General features: G+C 44.4%; 1 protein-coding gene across 1 annotated transcript in view; it reads right to left on the minus strand.

Annotated features, from left to right (window-relative positions):
• The window catches only part of LOC146190879 (cell adhesion molecule Dscam2-like), an 82049-nt gene that overhangs the window by 12326 nt on the left and 50208 nt on the right, over nt 1–19515 (minus strand). Inside the window, exons 7-13 of the mRNA XM_084600247.1 lie at nt 17467–17733; nt 16587–17006; nt 15612–15773; nt 13562–13831; nt 11949–12068; nt 3406–3579; nt 2678–2825 (exon numbers count right to left, since the gene is read on the minus strand). Coding sequence (XP_084456373.1) covers nt 2678–2825; nt 3406–3579; nt 11949–12068; nt 13562–13831; nt 15612–15773; nt 16587–17006; nt 17467–17733 — 1561 coding nt within the window. The remainder of the gene's footprint in view (nt 1–2677; nt 2826–3405; nt 3580–11948; nt 12069–13561; nt 13832–15611; nt 15774–16586; nt 17007–17466; nt 17734–19515) is intronic.

Genomic DNA, 19515 nt, shown 5'->3' on the forward strand with positions numbered 1-19515 from the left:
TTAGGTCTGTCTTAAGATAGCACCGAACACTTTTAGAACTGCTGGACTCAAAACTATATTTGTGGGACACAAATGACCAGTGAGACATATGTGGGCATCAGACACTTCGCTTTTAACCGAAATATTCTCACCAAAGGTGTAATTGAACTGTCGGCGAGCAATAAGACCGAAACAAGACGTCTAAATGATAGTCTTAGGCATAATGTACGGTGTTTTTGCTACTAACGAGCAAAATGACATGCAAGTTTTCAGAAACAAGGAACCACATAAAAGAACAGGCGGACGACTCCCTGCAAACGGAGGACACGTATAGGTGTTTTCCTTCAATGGTAACGAGGCAACGCACTCAACGCAATACATGCACGTCCTTAGGCTCAACCAAGCCCTCTCATTTGGCAAGTTATTTGCGAGTGTATTCTTTATAATTAATTAGAAAATCTACACGCATGACCTTTTTTACAAATTTTTCTCAGCAACATAAGCCCGAAATCGGCATCGGGGTTGATGACTTTAAAGCTACCCGCGACAATTGAATAGTACGACCATAATTGCTTATCGCACATATATAAAAGTGCAAATCCGAAATTTCAATCAACCTAGACCATAAAATCGTATGGTGTCATTGATTCGGCAATGGTAACAAATAATTGAGCGATACTTATGCTCACCCTAAGGATTTACGCGATAGCCAATATTTTATGACTTTTTATTTTGCTTTTCAAGGCGAAAGCCTTTATTGCCTCATCGTTGTCGTCAGCAAAAGTGCCACGCTTTCGCGGCGGCTCTGACTAGGTCGAGACGGGATGACGTCATGAAGGTCTAGACCAATCACCGAGCACCACCACAGTATGTGCGAATGCATGCCTTATATGGCCATATGTCAATCAATGATCAATTACTAATTAATGATTGCATAAATAATTAGTTACTAATTGTCAATAATAAATAATTTTTACATAATTCATCACTAAGTACTAATGCATAATTCCTAATTAATAATTATTAATTCATGCCTATTTGATTAGTACTTACTAATTAGTGACAATTGTGTAATTAAATAAGCAATCACTCATAATGCCGCGCACCCGGTAAAATCAACCACACAAGAGTAAACGTAGCACAGCTGCGAAGATGCAATGAGCACAACCTCGTCACTGCCAAGCAGAATTCACTGAATAAATGCACTCGCAGAATGTGAGAGTGGTCGCTCACTTTACTCTCAGCAGCATTCATCACTACATGCGCAACAGTCGCTTAGCAGAATGCATCACTTAGGCTTTCGCCTTTCATCACATTAGTCGCCAAAGTGTCCTCGAATTGTTTGCTTTTCATTTTTGTTTATTTTTTATTGCACGCACTGAAACGCATTCACTCCGTGACCCTCTAGCGCACCTGATTCCGATGACTTTTTGAGGGTAATGTGTTTTTTTGACAGCCTGGCATGCAGAGGGCCTGTGTTCAGACCCCCGACGACAGGAAATTTATGTTATTGAATTACTTATCTTTTTCTGAAATAACTATGTCAGAGGAACCTCTTCACCAATTTTGACTTTATTTTGACGCTCCCCAAATTCGTGAGCGTTATTTAAATGTAGGGTGTTTAAAATCTCCACAAGAGGTGGTGTGTCTATGACGTCATGACCTTGTTCACCAATGGAGAATTTCGCCGAGTGTTGCGATGTTGTTGCGTAACGGCGTCGGCTTTTCTGGACAACGAGCCTGATACGCTATTGCATAAAATTTAGTCGATAAAATTGTTAACGATCTCAAATCTGCGCCACGAAAGTATACTGTAAAGACTAACAGAAATGTAGTCTATTCTAGTATATTTGCAAAAATAAGGTGAGAGCGCCAGCTTTATTATATGCAAAGATCCGCAAAAAGGTAAACTCATTCAAAAGCTCCCCATAACCAGAGAATGGATGAAAATTTCTGTCATGTTTTTATAAGCTTGCGCTCCGGGCTGTCGGAGACCTTGCTGCTTAGCTATGACGACCGACCTGAAAGCTCAACTCGAGGCCGTGACCAGAGCCCGAGGTGTTACCACCAGCATCTACTGACGCTGTATAGCAACGTCAAATAAGCGCTGATAATAGCGTTTTTTCAGTCCACTCCAATGCACTAGTGCTGCATCGGTACAAAAGAGAGCAGCTTCAAAATTTGTCTTGATTTTGTGCAAGCATCGGCGTATTCGCATTCAATTATCTCGTTTTTAGACATTAGGCACACTAAATATTGCTGCCACCATCAGCTAATAATTTATCTTATAGATTTATAAAGTTCTGCATAAAAGAGACAATTAGTAAAAGTCATAAAAGCTCATAAATGTTTTTCGACGTTTTCAGTGCCTGGCAACACTGAAATGACTGGCCAAGGCAAGCAGTAGCGCACCATTATTTCTAATACTAAGATATTTGTGTTTCTGCACGTAATCTGTTCGCGTGTCCATAACAAATGACTGAGAGAAAGCGGGCAACTGTGAATTAAATCGGGTAAATCGTCAAACGATCACTGTAGATGAGCTGCCTTTTAAACTCCAGATGGAAAAGCAAAAATGTATGAATCATTGCAGCTGAATGCTTGACCAATTGTCAAACGAGCACCATCAATGAGCTGCCCCCATAACACCCTAGCTGAAAACAAAAACAAAACGGTATGTGCCTTTGTTACTGAGTACCTGTGAATTCCAAGAGCTGCGATGGGCACGCCATCTTTCAGCCACCAAAAACGCATAGGTGTGTCACCTTCTGGCTCGCACTGGAGGTGTACCGTACTTCCCCGCTTGGCCGAAGTGGTAGACTCCTTGGGGAAAAGGCGAGGGCTGCCTGCGTTGTTGTTTAACTCAGCTTATTTGTAGGAAACAGGTGAACACAGGGGGTCATATGAAGGTGATAATAAAATGTGCTTTCCCAACAAAACGTACATAAATGTTCATCAACTGCAAGCATACCTTGCGGTATTTCTAAGGATCTAGAGTCTGCCTGAAATATTCGTCTCTTTGGGCTCCAACAGTGCAAAACAGCGTACATATATATTGCCAGATTTTCTATACCTGTCGTCGAGTTGTCCCGAAACCTAATATATACAAGGCTGCTTCTTGGGTTGGTTAGTGGAGTATGCTACTTTTGGCAAAGCCTGAAGTTTAAAAAAGACAGGGACGTGCAACAGATATAGGACACAGGTGCTGTGCCTCTCTTACGTCTTTATATTCTTTTTTTTTTTGCGCTTCGGGCTTTGCCAAAATGGGCATATAAAAGCAGTAACAAAGCTTCAGGTCACTTCCCTATGAATTCTGCTAAAACTCACGAAATCAATCACTCTGCCCACAATCACACAAACGTAATGATATCATGGCCATGGTGGAGGCAGCAGTACATAGCCAGCGGGGTACATCTTTCAACTCACTCCGGACGGTGAGGCGCACCACCTTGGAAAGCTCTGCGCCAACGCCATTGGAGGCCTCGCACAGGTAAAGTCCCGCGTCAGCCGGCTCCACGCTGCGCACACTGAGCGAGCCGTTGACCAGCACGTGCACGCGAGAGCTGCTCACCAGGGCGCGGTACGGGCCGGAATCCCAGCCTGCGTGTGACGCCACCAAATGTACAAGACACACTGTGCTAAAGTGCACGCTGGCAGTAACTGTAAATATTTCTGACACGAAGCATGCGCCAGTGAAACCAGACACTGTACTAAGTACAGAATAGGCATACATGACTTCTTGCTATTCTGTGAATGCAAAGATGTAAAATTAAGAAGCTGTACGTGGACCTAAGGCGTATTCGTACCCAGAGGGAACTAGAAAGCAAGAAAAATATGTATCTTTAAGTTTGGTTTAGGTGAGAACAAAAGTAATATTTGTGGACTTCAAGAGACAGATTTACGCGCAGAAAATAATTATGCTGTTGGCGAGCCCTTAGAGTCGTTTTTATCCAATTTATAAATTTTATCATTACTGTAACACATTAGAAACACCACATGCTTAGAATAGGAAAAAAAAATAAAGAAATATAGTCAAGAGAAAACCTTAAATTAATATGAATTGCACCCGTGAGAAGCCTCGCGTTGTTTTCAGGGTCTTTCAATCACTTCTGCTGTTACAAGAAACACCACTGCCACACTGTTTAGAAGAATGCCAACCGCTCAGCAGCATAGTCATTACTAAAATGGTGTTCAGTTTGCTGGAAGATTAACTACTCAGAAGCTAATAGATGCATCCAAAATGCATGCTCCAAAATGTCAGCTCTATATCTCAAATACAAATAATGATAATCATAGCCTTATTCTAAACAAACTCGAACCACGGGTAGGAATTTATTACTCCTTGTGCCGAATAATAATAAAAAAGGAACAGGCGAATTCTTCGGGTAGTTGTTTTAAAATTTTCAAGCAATTAATACATAAATCTGGCTTTTCTCCTCTCCTTCCTTTCGCTCTTTTTTTCTTACCATACGTCGTCTAGTGCCATGTTATTATCATTTTTTGTAGCTTAGAACTTCTACTTCGTTTTTCTTGAGAAATGTGTTACGACACGCAATTTATCCTCTGATATGGTTTGTTTGTCTTCCATGGAAGTAAACATTTTTTTTCTTTGGCATCGCTCTTAGCGCAATCAAAGCAGGCGTTACCACGAAATGGGGGAAAGCTGGTGTTAACTACAGGGCCTTCCTTTTTGATAAAACGATCTCCTTTCGAAAGGGTAAATATGTCGGCTCTCTGGAATTGCACTCATCCATCTTCCTAACCACAGGAACTTCGGCTTGCAACGAAGGCTTTATAATAGATCGCCCACATTACAGAGCATTTCACACTGTGTAGTAAAAACAACATGGAGCGCTATTTAAAGGAAAGTTGTCGTTTTTCACCTCTAGCTTCAATGAAAAAAAATGCTAATGCCGCAAGAGTAAACAGGCGCGTTTCACAAACGTGTGTCACGACAAACATCATGATTACCTTTGTTGTGCGCATTCAGTTGCCATGGAGCGCTATTTAAAGGAAAGTAGCCATTTTTCACCTCTAGCTCCAGTGAAAAACATGCTAATGCCGCAAGTTTAAAGAGACGCGTTCAACAAACGTGTGTGATGAAACTCGTCATGATTACTCTTGTTCTGCGCATTCAGTTGCGATGGAACAGTGGTTAATACGCTGAAGTGCTGATTCCTTAGGACGCGGGCTCGAAACCGGCTTCGGGGACAGCTTTTTTGGGGAGGCGAAAAGTAAGTCGTCTCTATACTGTGCGATCTTTGTGCACTGTAAATAACCCCAGGTGATGCACATTTCCGAGTCCTCCATTACTGCACCCTCATAGCCCGATCCGCCTTGAGGCGTTTAACCTCAAAACCTAACTTTGATCCACGAGACTAGCAGAAAGTTATTACTTTAACTACAGGTTCTTTTCTGCTGTATTGGGGCTTGCATTCATCGATGGAATTGTCTATAGATTCCGCAGTAGTACTAGCGTACGTGACAAAGCATTCTTGAGAATATAAACTTAATTACGTTCTGTTTTCGTCGCTATGTCATTTCTCATCAACTTCCAGGTATTTACTGCGCGTCAAAAGCTGAAGGTCTGCCTCGAGACCCTTGAACACGAGGTTACTCGTGAATTAAAAAAAAAAAGTAAGTTTACGGTATCTTGATTTGTTTAAGAAGGACCGAAGCACTCACTACCGTCATGCGCATACTCCTCATTCCTGGCATTTGTCCTCGTCACTTCAGTAATCATGGTAGCCTCGAAGTCTGGCAGCCATTCTGCTAAGCAATAAACGTAGTATTCCATTATTAAAACTTTCGAATGCATCCGCTTCTCCTTTTGATGCTGATGGTAGCTGTTAGACAAATGAGAAAAAAATGTGTCGTAACAAAGAGAGATTTTCGATTGTGAGCTCCGAATAGTAACGCCATTTTTCTTAACAAATGTTGGAAATTTTCGTTTATAATAATGCTCCAAAGCTTCATTCCGGTGGTTCCTGTCGAATGTCGCCGCGCCAAACTTTCCAGCGAAAAATGCACCCAGGTTTTTCTCGAATAATAGCAACCACGCGCGACTGCTTCTTCATTGTTCAGGGCCATTCTAGTCGCCTTTGGTGGGTTTATCTCGACGTTTCTTTAGTAACTTTAAAACGAGTGCTGACGGCTACCGTAGGAATTCAATAGTTTGACGACCACCAGGAACGTTTGTTGCTATCGCCGACGCTGAGTTGCATAGTTCCTCTACGTGCCGCTAGTCAGGTTCAATAGAATAGTTTATTTCTGGGCAACGTCATTCTGCGAGTTTATTGCCTATGAAATTGTCACCACAACGTGATATTATTAAACAACCCGAAAGAAAGTTTGTGGCGGAAAATCTTTTACGAAGCCGCCAGTGTTTTGTGCCATGTTAATGCACTTGAACGAACCTGAAGCGGTAAAAATTATCCGAAGCACTGCATCGTGTAGCCCCTCACCAACCTACTCAATTTGAGACGCTAAACCACATTAACAAACCAAACCACTTTTTTCTGTACAACTGCCACGATAAAGTAGCTTCTCTGCTCAGCGTGGAATAGCTGGTCAGAAACACTTTCATTTACCAAAGTGAGTCGTCGTGCTGATATTCTGTATGGCACCGTACTTTTCGTCGCGTGCAGAAAAAAAATTTTGTGTGTGTGTGTGTGTGTGTTGTAAGAATTGTATAATTCATCCAAATGTCAGTTGTCTAGGGAGTGATTTGTGGCACTCAGCTAAGATTCTTTTTTCAACTTGCATGCTTTTATATTTTAGTTTGAAACCTATATAAAATAATAACGTGTATTTATTTGTGGAAATAGAACCGGTTTTCATATTTCAAATTTCGCGAACAGACGTAAAAATAGGATACCGCTGCCTATTCATCGCCATACAATTCAGCACAAACCAATAGCCTGAGTTGTGCACCAGCCGTTATCCAACTTGCAAGATCAGCATTTTTGCCACGCCCGGCTCTCCTTACACTTTTAGCTTGTACTTGTGTGTGCGCATGTCCGGGGGAACAGTGCCGTACGTTTCTGTTTACGGAGCATTAAAATTCCGCAGCCGTCCTATCTCTAATCCATGTTCCGTTCTTGCTGTTTCTTCTTCCTTGCCTTACATCGTGTTATTTGTTTTCTGCCCATTTTCTCAACATTGTTTTTTTTTTTTTTTCTTGCGTCTTGGCTCTGCGCTTCGGAGTGGCCTACGTTGTGTTTCCAACACACGCTCGTTTTCCAGCCGCTTTTCTCTTGTCCTTTGAAGTCACGTTTCTTGCGCTGATTTCGGCTGAGCCCTGCCCATACCGTTGGGCCCCTGATTTCCAAGCTTAGATGTTAAGGCACGCCTATAGGGTATACATTTTTGGGTGTCTTGTGCAGAAGATTGCTAACGTGACGCTTTGGGGAAGCGAAGAAAAAAGTCGCCCGCAAATAGAAAGAACCAAACAGCACATGGTCGGAGCGTTAACGAAGAGGCGCACGGCGAAGTGTTGGAAGAATGACGAGTAGATGGAGGTCGGTGCAGTAAGAACAACAATACGGAGCCCAGAAACTGCACTGATAGGAACGATGTATAAAAACGCGAGACAAAAAAGACAACAAAACCACACATTTCATTCTCACTAAAACGCGTGCATTGAATAATAAGCAGCACGTTAACAGATGGCCCCTTTGTTTTGGTAACAGCTGGTAAAAAAAGAAAACTGCGTGCAATACCTATGAATGCCGTTTTATTGCTGACAAGCAAACAATACTTCTCTTTTTGCGCAATTGATCTCTTTGTTTACGGCTCACGATCCTCAGCGTCTCGCCCCTGCGACAGCGGGTGTGCCGTGCTGAGAAAACAGTAAGAGGCGAAACCAATACATCGGATTAGCAATGACAATAGATTGAACTTGCGGACGTTATTCTGACCTTGGTGCCACATTATTTACAGCCCGTTGTTGCTGTTTAAGGTATGATGCTCAGCTGCTTGCTCAAGCAGGCTAAATATCTCTAAGCGAGCTTTTCCTTAAGTTTTAACCTCCTCTTGTCAGGCGTCTTAGTTTCTCGCCTATTATACCAAGCTCATTTTTGCGCGTTATGTCAAACACGTCCTACCTGCAGCCCAAGAAGAGTAAAAAATAAGTTATTACTTTTATAAGTGCAACGCTAATGTAGCTCTCTTTGCTAAAAGCAGAAAGGCGTTCGCACTTCTTACTACTGTTGCTTGTTCGGGTTGATGAAAAAAGCGTTTTCCAGTTTCAAGAAATCTCAAAACCTAAGTGACACAACTATAATAAAAGAAATAAAATATTTGACTCATGCATCTTTTCTGCACCGGGATTTACTGACGTTTTGCTACTGATCAGCAGAGGCTTAGTACTTCGCCCTCTAAAACGCCAGGTGAAACACTTCCTTTTTTGATATTTCAGAAAGGCATGTATATAGCGTGCCATATTCGAATACGTTAGAATGTTAGAATGTTCATAATCCTATGCAGTTGTTGTCTTACAATGTGAGATATCCCTACCCGATTTACGCAGCGATCTATTTGAAGACACAAAGCAGTGTCGAAGGCAACTAGACGGGATCTCTTGCGATTTCTCAAAGAACCCGTGCTTTAAAAAACAATTGAAGAGGTTTTAGGATTTGAAAAAAAAAATTAATGATCTGCGTGCGTGTAAGCTGCATGCAAAGCAAGCGAGCTCTTTTGGTCCAGAATTTGAAATTGGGGCGTGATCACCGTATAAATTCGTTATGGCTTTCAGGCTTCTAGTATGCGCATAGCGTCAGCTAAGGTGCGGCTTATGACGTAATTTACAGTGCCATTACATTTAAATTGTAAAAGTTCTTACTTGAAAGGAAAAAAAAAAACAATGCAACCAAAAGGAAAGATCTCGAAGCGTTGTTTAGTGGCATGCAACAATGCACCGTAGTCTACATGGGGGCCAGAATAGCGGATATTAAATATTGCCAGGGGGCGCTCGTCAATCGATCTGAAATGTGGCTACTGGCAGATTGAAGTAGATGGGCGAGATCGTGAAAAAACGGGCTTTGTCACACCCGACGGACTTTACGAATTTAAAGTTCTACCTTTCGGACTTTGTTCCGCGCCGGCCACATTTCAGCGGATGATGGACACTGTCCTCGCCGGGCTTAAATGGCAGTGTTGTCTAGTCTACCTAGATGACGTGGTGGTCTTCGCAGAATCGTTTTCACAACATCTTAAGCGCCAGCGGTCAGTACTCGAAGCTCTTCGATCCGCTAACTTGACACTTAAGCCGCAGAAATGTCACTTTGGCTACCAAGGGCTTAAATTCCTCGGTCATGTCGTAAGCGCTGCCGGCGTGAAGCCCGACCCTGACAAGCTTACTGCCGTTGCGGAATTTCCGATTCCACGTGACAAGAAAGCTGTTCGCAGATTTCTCGGCTTGTGCAGTTATTACCGCCGTTTTATCGATAACTTCGCTGATCTTGCTGAACCGCTGACTCAGCTCACCCGGGGAGACACCCCTTTTGTTTGGAGTCACGAGCAAGAAGCTGCTTTTACCGAGTTGCGTCTCCGTCTCCAATCGCCGCCTATTCTAGCCCATTTCGATGAGCACGGTGAAACAGAAATCCACACTGACGCCAGTAACATTGGCCTTGGGGCGGTTCTCGTGCAACGTCAAGAGGGTGTGAAACGAGTCGTCGCCTATGCCAGCCGTGCTTTATCCCGCGCCGAGATGAACTATTCAACTACTGAGAAGGAATGCCTCGCCATTATTTGGGCTGCTGCAAAATTTCGCCCCTGTCTTTATGGTCGCCCATTTAAAGTGGTCACTGACCACCATTCCTTGTGTTGGCTGGCCAACCTGCGTGACCCATGCGGCCGCCTGGCGCGATGGAGCCTTCGCCTACAGGAGTTTGACCTCACTATAGTCAATAAGTCCGGACATAAGCATGAAGATGCTGACGCGCTCTCTCGTGCGCCCGTCGAGCTCGCTTCACCACACACGGGTGACTCTGGCAGTTTTCTCGGAGCTGTTGATGCTTCAGATATGTCTCATCAGCAGCGTGCTGATTCAGAGTTACGAGCCCTGATCGATTATTTAGAAGGTCAGCCAGCCACAATACCTAAGTGCTTTTCTCGGAGCCTCTCAACTTTCTGCCTGAGAAGTGGTGTACTCTATAAGCATAGCTCTAGATCCGATTCGAGAACCTACCTCCTCGTGGTACCCGCAGCTCTGCGAGAGGAAATCCTTTCCGCGTGCCACAATGAACCAACTTCTGGCCACTTGGGCTATGCTCGCACACTTGCTAGAATACGAAAGACATTCTACTGGCCCAACCTTGCCACTGTTGTTAAGCGCTATGTTAAGAGCTGTCGGCAATGTCAGCGTCGGAAAGTTCCGCAATCAAAGCCTGCAGGCCTTCTCGTGCCCATAATACCACCACGCGCACCGTTTGATCAAGTCGGCATGGACCTTCTCGGTCCTTTCCCTCGATCCTCCGGTGGCAACCGCTGGATATTCGTCGCCACAGACTACCTGACTCGATACGCCGAGACCAAAGCGTTACCTAGTGGTACAGCATTTGAAGTTGCCCATTTCTTTATACACCAGATCATGCTGCCGCACTGTGCTCCGACCTGTATTATTACTGACAGAGGGACTGCCTTTACTTCACAAATGATGGCCGAAGTTTTTCCTCTCAGCGGTACGGCGCATCGAAAAGCTACTGCTTACCATCCGCAGACCAACGGGCTGACGGAAAGGCTTAATAAGACTATTGCGGACATACTGGCGATGTATGTCGACGCCCAGCACAAGACTTGGGATGCTATCCTACCATATATGACATTCGCGTATAATACGGCAGCCCAAGAGACGACACGCTTCACGCCGTTTCGCCTAGTTTACGGCAGGGAGGTTCGGACGATGCTGGACGCAATGCTCCCTTGCGAAACAGATACCGAGCTTTCTGCCGACGCCGAACACTTTGCCCAAGATGCTGAGCAAGCACGCCAACTAGCACGCGTCCACATCGCCCAGCAACAGTACAAGGATTCACGCCGGTACAAACTCCGCCACAAACAAGCTTCCTACAACACCGGGGACCAGGTGTGGGTGTGAACTCCTGTTCGACGCCGTGGCCTATCAGAAAAGCTGATTTGCCATTACTTCGGACCATATAAAGTCTTGCGGCGCCTCAGCGACGTTAACTATGAGGTGCTCCCAGATGGCCCAGGGCAGAGAGGCCGTCGGCTACCTCGTCCAGAGACAGTTCATGTCCTACGCATGAAGTCGTATTTTACGCGGTAACTGAAAGACGGCATCTACAAACTTTTTTTTCTCGTTTGCTTTTGTCCACCTGTGTGCACGTGTGCCGTGTGCGTCACGCTTAAGGAGGGAGGAATGCCAGGGGGCGCTCGGAGCGAAAGACGTTGAAGTGGCGCTCGGAGAAAAAGGACGAAGTGAATCGGCTCCGGACTAGAAGGACGTACCTAAAGTTGGACCGTGTAATTCCACCTGCACCGGCTCTGATATCCTAGCCCTAGTCGCCAATATCGTGACAATATATATCTTACGATTCCTGGTGTCTTTCCTGAGTTTCTTCGCACAGCTCCGACAACGGCAGCACAATTTCATCATTATTAGGAAATTTTATCGCCATTTCAAATTCAAAGTAAAAAGCAAACTTGGCACGCTTAGCCTACTGCCCATATATTGGAATCTTTTAATGTTAAGGAACTTTAAATACATTTCGCAGTGACCTTTTAACTGCATCGTAAATGGGTGGTGCAGAATTAGATTGCACAGTAGCAAAAAAAAAAAAAAAAAAGGACAAGAAAGATCCTGTCTGTCATTTTTACCGGCGCCCACAATTTCTCATACTCGTAATGAGTAGCGTCTATAAATGATAGCCTGAGTGGTGTTCAGCCAGCGTCGCAAGCGTGCGCTTTGCTTTTGCAGCTTTGGTCGTGCTTCGATGACAGCTTACCCGAGGCAGTCTTCCAGCGTATGTGTGGCGGCGGCTCGCCGTCCGCCTGGCAGTCGACCACCACCGATTGTCCCGTCACCGCCACCACATCCCGGGGCTCAGACCGCCAACTGGGGGCCACTGGGAGGGTCGAACATTGATCCTTATTGGAGCACTAGTATGGCCGCAAACAGCCGCCATGGCACCATATGTGCCCTGTGTACTGCCTCTGCGCGCTGCTGCTGCAAGACACGAACGCAACTTAACTTCGTTGAGGAACCACTTCCCTCTATCACGTTGGTCCTCACCTATTGCCGCATCTCTTTTAAAGAGTCCAAGTTACCGTTGTATGAGGTTAACGTCCGGAAACGAGATGTACTATGAGGAATTCTGTAGCAGGGGGGCCCAATACTAATATTGTGCATCTGTAGTTTTTTGAACACGCACTGACATCGCACTAAAGACGCATACTTTGTATTTCGCCTTCATCAAAACATGGATGCCGCGGCTGGCGAGAATTACGCATCTGCACGCTAACCACTAATGATTGCTCACAGCTGGGTACACAGCTTGGCCTAAACCTTTAGAAAGTTCTTAAACAGCGCTTTCTTGGAATGAAATGATGGTGTGACTTTCGAAATGATTGCAGCCTGCCTCCTCATACTCTTTCTACAGAACATTGTGTACTGCCGAATCCCCAAAATATTGCCATCTTTCGTAACATTGTCTTGTTTCAATCTCTTTAACCCCCATGTAATTATCTGCGTTACGGATTTTAGGCCTGAAAAATTGATTCACGTGGCCTTTCTTCGGTACCCTGGGTCCTTCTGTTGGTTGCAAAACCGCTACGTGAAGAATATTTAGGAGAGCACAATGATTACTGGCGGATTTAAAATGAATAACTAGTAATAAATTTATTGATTGTACGCTTTACGAAAGAATGTAATAATAGTTATTTACATCGAATGATTGATTCTTGCTACCTATCTTCATGAGAAATGATTAGATATGACCAAGCACGCCTGTTTTTAGAGACCTTCCTCGGACCGCAAACAAGAAAAGAGGAGCAATAAATAACGAATTGATGCGATAAAACTTAAAATTTTTATTCGCAACTGGATAAATAAATCTAACCCGTCATAGCTACACTGCTTCTTTTATTTCATTTTTTCATGGTAGGACTGTTCTTCTTTTAAGGCTATGCTAGTTGCTGGGGCAATATTTATGCACATGAGTGATTTGCACAACAGTGGCCTGTTGAGAATTGGTGCAACTAATTCACGTATTCTAACTGATCATGCATCTACCAGTCATTCATAAGGAAAGTGTCCTCAATGATTCGTAGCTGTGTCCGAAATTCTCGGTAATTTCTGGAAGACTTCAGAAAATTCGACTGAAGAAAATATTTGCGCATCTCCTCCTATAAACCATAAGTGCTTCTAGATGAGTAATTATATTAAAAGCGTTCAAAGATATTTTCCTTCAGAAAGCGCAGGTACAAGAATTATCATGCACCCACTAAACTTCTGGCGCCAAGCCCCTGGGACGACTAAGTCACAACAAGCTTTTTTTCGAACTACGCTTTTTTATAAAGGGACAGCCCTTAACGGTGTTGCATATTCTTTTTTACCAACCTTTGACCCTGAGCACAGCGCTGTAGCTTGCAGTCGCCCAGGCGTTCGAAGCGAGGCAAGTGTAGTTTCCGTTGTCTTGCGATGACAAGGACTCTAACGAGAGTGTCGATCCATATCCATCCTGGCGCACTGGTGGGGACAGCGGCGTGCCATCCTTGAGCCACTCTATGACGATGGGCGGGTCGCCGGCGTGCACGAAGCAGTTCAGCCCCGCACGCATCCCTTCCTGCAGCTCATCCAGCCAACGAAACGGCGTGATCTGGGGCCCGGCTGCAAGCGAACATTCAAGCTAGGTCCGATTCGTTACAAGGCAGCGGTCAGCGGGAGCCATCTTTTGTTGTATGTAGCATGACAAAAGGCTGCAAGCGTATCAGTTCGCCTTATAATCATTTGCTGTGCACCGTAAAATAGCGCCCTTGCCGTCACTTGAATATATCTGTTGCTTATTGGCATCGCTGCCATCTTCGAAGGTGTAAAATAAATATTCATTTCCTTGAAGGTCATTTGTGCATGTCTATCAAGAGCAGATAGCACATGCTGACGAAAGGCTGTTGTACTTAACACGAAGCTTAACGTGTCCATGCTGGACGCGATTCAGGACGCCCATGGGATATCAGCAAACTGAAAAACCATTTTTTGCAGAGAATTGTATTTACACGTTTCCCCCGTATACTACGCAGCGCTTGAGAGAAATCGAATGTGAAGTGGTACCTGTCTATAGGCTCCAAAGCTCAAGAGCATGAATTCAGGGACTGTTCAACATATGCCCTAATAAGCTCAATAATATAAAGTAAATGTCAATCATACCTGAGAGAGTAATTCATCGTCGTAATTTTGTCTCTATAGTCTCTTTGCTGCAGAGCGTTCATTGTGATTTCTAAAATCAGAATAAAGTGTTCATAAGGAGGAGATTTGAACTTGCAAGTCAATTTTGATGCAAAAGAAGAAAAGATTAAAGTCGAATGAAATTTCATTTCAAGTATGTTATTAGTCTATAAAATAACGGTGCAGTTAAATTCGCCTCGATTCATGTCATAGTCTGCGCTTGGGGTTTGCTTGCTTCCAGCTTTTACTGGTGGCATTTACTGAGCCATAAAGGTTCATTACTTTACTACAGGCTTTTACGCCTAGTGAATCCAAATTCATGCGGCAAAATGCAGTTTGGCTAAGCATATATGATATCTGAAATGCTCATGCGCCATGTTTCGACTAATAGTTTAAGTTTATGGGCCCCACACTCAGTAATCCTTATTAGTAAAGTATTCACAGATTTACAATTGTTACCACTTCCCTGCTTACGAAAAAAAAAAAAAAAACTGCGTATGCTTGCTATAACAATTAGCGTCACGGTCCGACGACGAAACTGTACAGGCAGACACAGAGAGTGAAAGCCTAATAGCAATTGTAATTCCATAGGGTGCGCTTAGCCCTAAAGTTTCTGACGACCTCTCGTCCGCTTTGTCGTCGCTTGGCTAAGCGCGGGTTCGCGTGGGCAGAAGGCAGTTGAATAGCCAACATTTAGGGTCTATAAATAGGCACAGGCGCACGCAGCAAAGTATTTGCCGATAGGTAGTCATGACAATATCTGATCATTACAGAACCGCAGAATTTGTTCTGTATCAAAATATATTTTAAAAATTGTCACGGAAAAGGCTCTACTGCTCTTGCATAAAGAGGATTTGTAAAAGCCTTATTTATTTAAAAAAAATTGAAACTCGATCCTTGTTAGCACAGGTTTTAAAACTGGAAGTATATAGAAGTGACTTAGATTCAAAGGTTAAACAGTTAGCGTCATCGATGCGTTAATTATTGTTGGAAAGATATGCACCTCAAACGGCATTCGATGTTAATCATAGCGCATAGCTCTGACAAACGTAATTCCTGGCTGTGTTTTAGAGTGGCTGGCGAATATTTCATGCAGAAATTGCCAATTCATTACGAAAATAATTTTTCCTAAGCTAGGTATGCCTTTAGCGGTTGCCTACAGATCTTAGGACGGCGACTTCGTTTGTATGTTTTTCAAACCGGAGTTGCACTGTTCCGGACTTACTCCTGATAATGATACGGATGACCTGCTGCACGGAGGAACCAGCGAGGCGCTGCACGGAACAGGTGTACTCTCCTTGGTCGGTGGCCTTCTTCAAAGTATCCAGCGAGAGCGTACCATTGGGGAACACGGCTTGCCTTTGGTTCACAGGTAGCTCACTTCCATCTGAAAGTAGGTGTGACAGTTTAAGGGCAGGAACACTTGGCTGACAGTGTGCTGGGATGATGGCAGTAACAGTTTCTTGAACGTCTCCGCAACTGTACGACGTGCGTGAAATGAAAGAATTGGTTCCGTAGACAAATCGAAGCTTTAGAGAGCTCCGCGCAGTTGCTTGCTTAGTCTTAGAGTGTATCGCCTTGCTTTTGAAAACTTCGATTAATCCCAAGTTACACACAAGTTTAAAACAGTGGCCTCACTCGAAAGATAATTCTTCACGTAACGGTCGTTTTCTCACATGTCAAGAATACTCTGAAAAAGGCATTTCTTTACTTTGATCTTTTTTTTTTTCTCAGTTAACGTCGTTAGTATATTGGGCGTACCACTATGAAATTCCGTCACCACAAATTTATTTAACAATTCATAGGTATTTAATGGCAAGTTATACTAGAAGTTCAGTTATTTTGCTTTGCAAGCCGTTCACTTCATGAAAAGGAAGATAGTAATCACATATTGTTCAGTTGGCACAATAACATATGAAAGACAATACGAAACCTCTTGTATACTCCTTGGTATATAGAGCACATTTCGCACTAAAACGGCTGCGAAAGCACTCCTTACTGGTAACCAATGTCAGGGACTGCACCCTCGAGCATACACACCACGGGACGCCCTACTCCATGTCACGCAATTTTGTTCAACAAATCCACAGAGGAAACGATTTTTTTTTTACATATCCCACCCTCATGTAGTAAGGCAAATGGAAGGATTCAGGAAATTCATAACCATCTTTGGAACCCCAGTAATTTTCGAGGCACTCACCTTTGTACCAGGTGACCTTGTCGTAGGGGTAACCTCCAAAGGGGCACTGAAGCCTGATCTGGTGTCCCTCCAGCGCCGTGGCGTTGTACGCAGGCCTCGTGAACAGCGGACCGTGCACATCCAGCCGAAAGGCGTGTACCGCTTTACCAGCAGCGTTGGAGGCTACGCACTCGTACTGGCCCGCGTCGGCTGTCTCTACAGAGGTCCAGTTGAGGAAGCTGACGGCGTCACCGGTCGCAGTGTCGCTGGTCGACCACAGGCGGAGCCGTGGTCCCCCTCCGGACACGGGCCAGGTGCCGTCCAATGTCCACGCGATTGATGGTGCCGGGTCCCCCGAAGCCCGGCAGCCCAGACTGGCTGGTGACCGGGGACTCAGGCTGCCCGAGGGACCGTACGTATGCTCCATGCGTGGGGCACGCTCTGAGGTGGACAACGGTCATGTGCTCAGTATGAGGAGGCGCCTGGAATATGGACTGCGCAATAATATTCCAACTTGTCGATTCTATTGCTGCCCTCGCTTGGGTTTGATTGAAAAATATGTGAGCTATTCGCTCCTCATACAAGAGATTAAAAAGGTTAAGAGGTCGGCGGTGAACGGTAGTAGCTACCATCGGAAAGTTTGTTAGGTTGGTCAGGAGGATTTGTTAATTTGTCGCAATGAACAATGGGGGGCCAATCTTAAGAGACCTCAGTGTGTAATGTAAATTCCAGGCCTTAGCTACCATGAAAATCAGTCATAATTCCAGACCGGCTTGTACAGCTGCAATAAAATAGACCTGCATTGAAAATACCTGGATAGGCAGAGAACGGGGGGGGGGGGGGGGGGGAGCTATCAGAGAGTTTCCGATACTATTCCTCGCCCATCAATAAGTGTCCTCACCACCGACGACAAGTTCTGCTGTAGCCTGCGCCGCTCTTCGGCCGTCCTTGGCGGTGGCAAAGCACTGGAGCATGCCCCCCTGGTGGCGGCCCACGGCGGCGGCCCGCACGAAGCCCCGCTCGAGGCGGGCGAATCCGACGGGCAGCTGAGCGCCGTTGAGACGCCACTCGAGCGACGCCTCTGCGCTGCTAGCGTTGCACCGGAAGGACACTGAATCGCCGGCTTCGGCTCGCACCAATCTTGGACGGACACTCACCGACAGTTCGCCTGCGAGAACGGCGCGGAGTCAAGCATATATTACAAGTGTGCAGGGGAATCATAGGCGTAATATTTACTGGCACTAAATGCGCAGAGCGAGCCAGGAAACAAACGCTAGGTACAGATATCCTAGCGGTAATCACAAAGAGAAAATGGAGCTGTGTACGGCTCGCAATCGGAAGAAAAAAAAATAAGGGTTGGGGGCACTCAAGCTCCTCCTTTAGGAGTATGGAGCTACCGCCCTAATGACCTCCGTCCGCGGCTTCCCTCGCAATCTGCGTACGCGTATGGGCAGTTGGAAACTCGCTTTATACGTCATTCCTCAATTTCTGTCCTTATTACCTGATACAGGGACTTTAGAATGCAGTTGTGAGCTACTGCGTTGCTTATTTGTTTATTTATGCGTTTATTTATTTTATTTAAATTACTTATGTATAGATTTATTTTATTACAAGTATGTAGAGAGCCCGTGAGTAATAACCTTAGGCTGATTAACAACAATCTACGTCACAAGAAAATAAATTATTGAGACCACATCAGCATGGTAGCACCACATGTCACTGAATAAACCACTTGTTAGTACAACGATGGCATAAAAGTATTTAGCACACCACTCAGGATAACAATGATAACACTAGAAAACATAGACCTCTGAAAAGTACATCGCATTACTATATCAACAGCTGTTTCAAAATTGTATGACCAGATCATATGTATGGCGAAGTACTATTAGAGTCAGATGTTTTTCTTTAAGGAAATATGAATACTTTAGTACACTAATGTTGCACTGATAATACATAATATTTTTGCTTTATGAAGTCTCTTAGAGGTGTAATGCAGTTGGCTGATATCATTAGCTGTATTAATAATGGCACAATCATTATAAATATTGCGTAAGAATGTCAGTTCGCAGAGTTTTCTTTATGGGGACAAGGTCTTCAACCCTAACCGTTCTTCAATCTTTGAGCTTTTTATTGAAAATGTATAGTTTCCGGCAACAATCCTTACTCTATGTTCCTGTACTCTTTCCGTCTTTGTTATAAGAGTTCATGTGGAATTAATCCCTCGCAACACAAGCATGTCAAAACTTTAAAATCATGACATTCGTATACTTTGTACAGTGTTTTGTTAACTATTTGGGAACCGGCGTTGAAATTCCGTTGAAAAGAAATACAGGAGCCGAGAAGCTTTGCCAAATATCAATGTGGGCTGTCCAGTCTAGGGATGCTGTATAGTGCCAAAGTATTTTGCCTTATCGACAGTTTTTATTATCGACAATTTGAATAGTGCAACAATTCAGCAGGTATGATTCATTTTTTTCTTTTTGTTGGTGAATTGCGGATGATAGCATTTGGATACATTTAACGTCGCGTAAAATGTCATGCAAACGACCATGAGACATAGATAAAACACCACTAAACCAAGACGTACGAATGTGCCTTCATGCACTAGGATTAGCCAGTCTGGCTCTGAATGCACTGGTCCCGGAAGGTTAGATAGAGATATAGATGGGCTTCTCACTAGGAATGGAAGGTTTGAATCTCCTCATCTCCCATCCCTAATGAGAATGCCAGAGTTGGCGGCTCCTTTCAAATCATCAGTGTTACTTCGTCGCGTGAAGTCGCACAACCGTCCGACAGATCAGTTCCCGTCATGTCACCTGCACCTGCCACGAGAACGGGACATTTAAAAGAAGCTCCGGCAATTTTTCGACCGTACTGAGTGAATAATTGACTTATATTACTGAAGGCTTGGTCACCACGCGATTATGTTTTTTTACAATATGCAAGC

Source organism: Amblyomma maculatum, chromosome 4, assembly GCF_055883805.1.
Source record: "Amblyomma maculatum isolate TAMU_Amacu chromosome 4, ASM5588380v1, whole genome shotgun sequence".
NCBI classification, from domain to species: Eukaryota; Metazoa; Arthropoda; class Arachnida; order Ixodida; family Ixodidae; genus Amblyomma; species Amblyomma maculatum.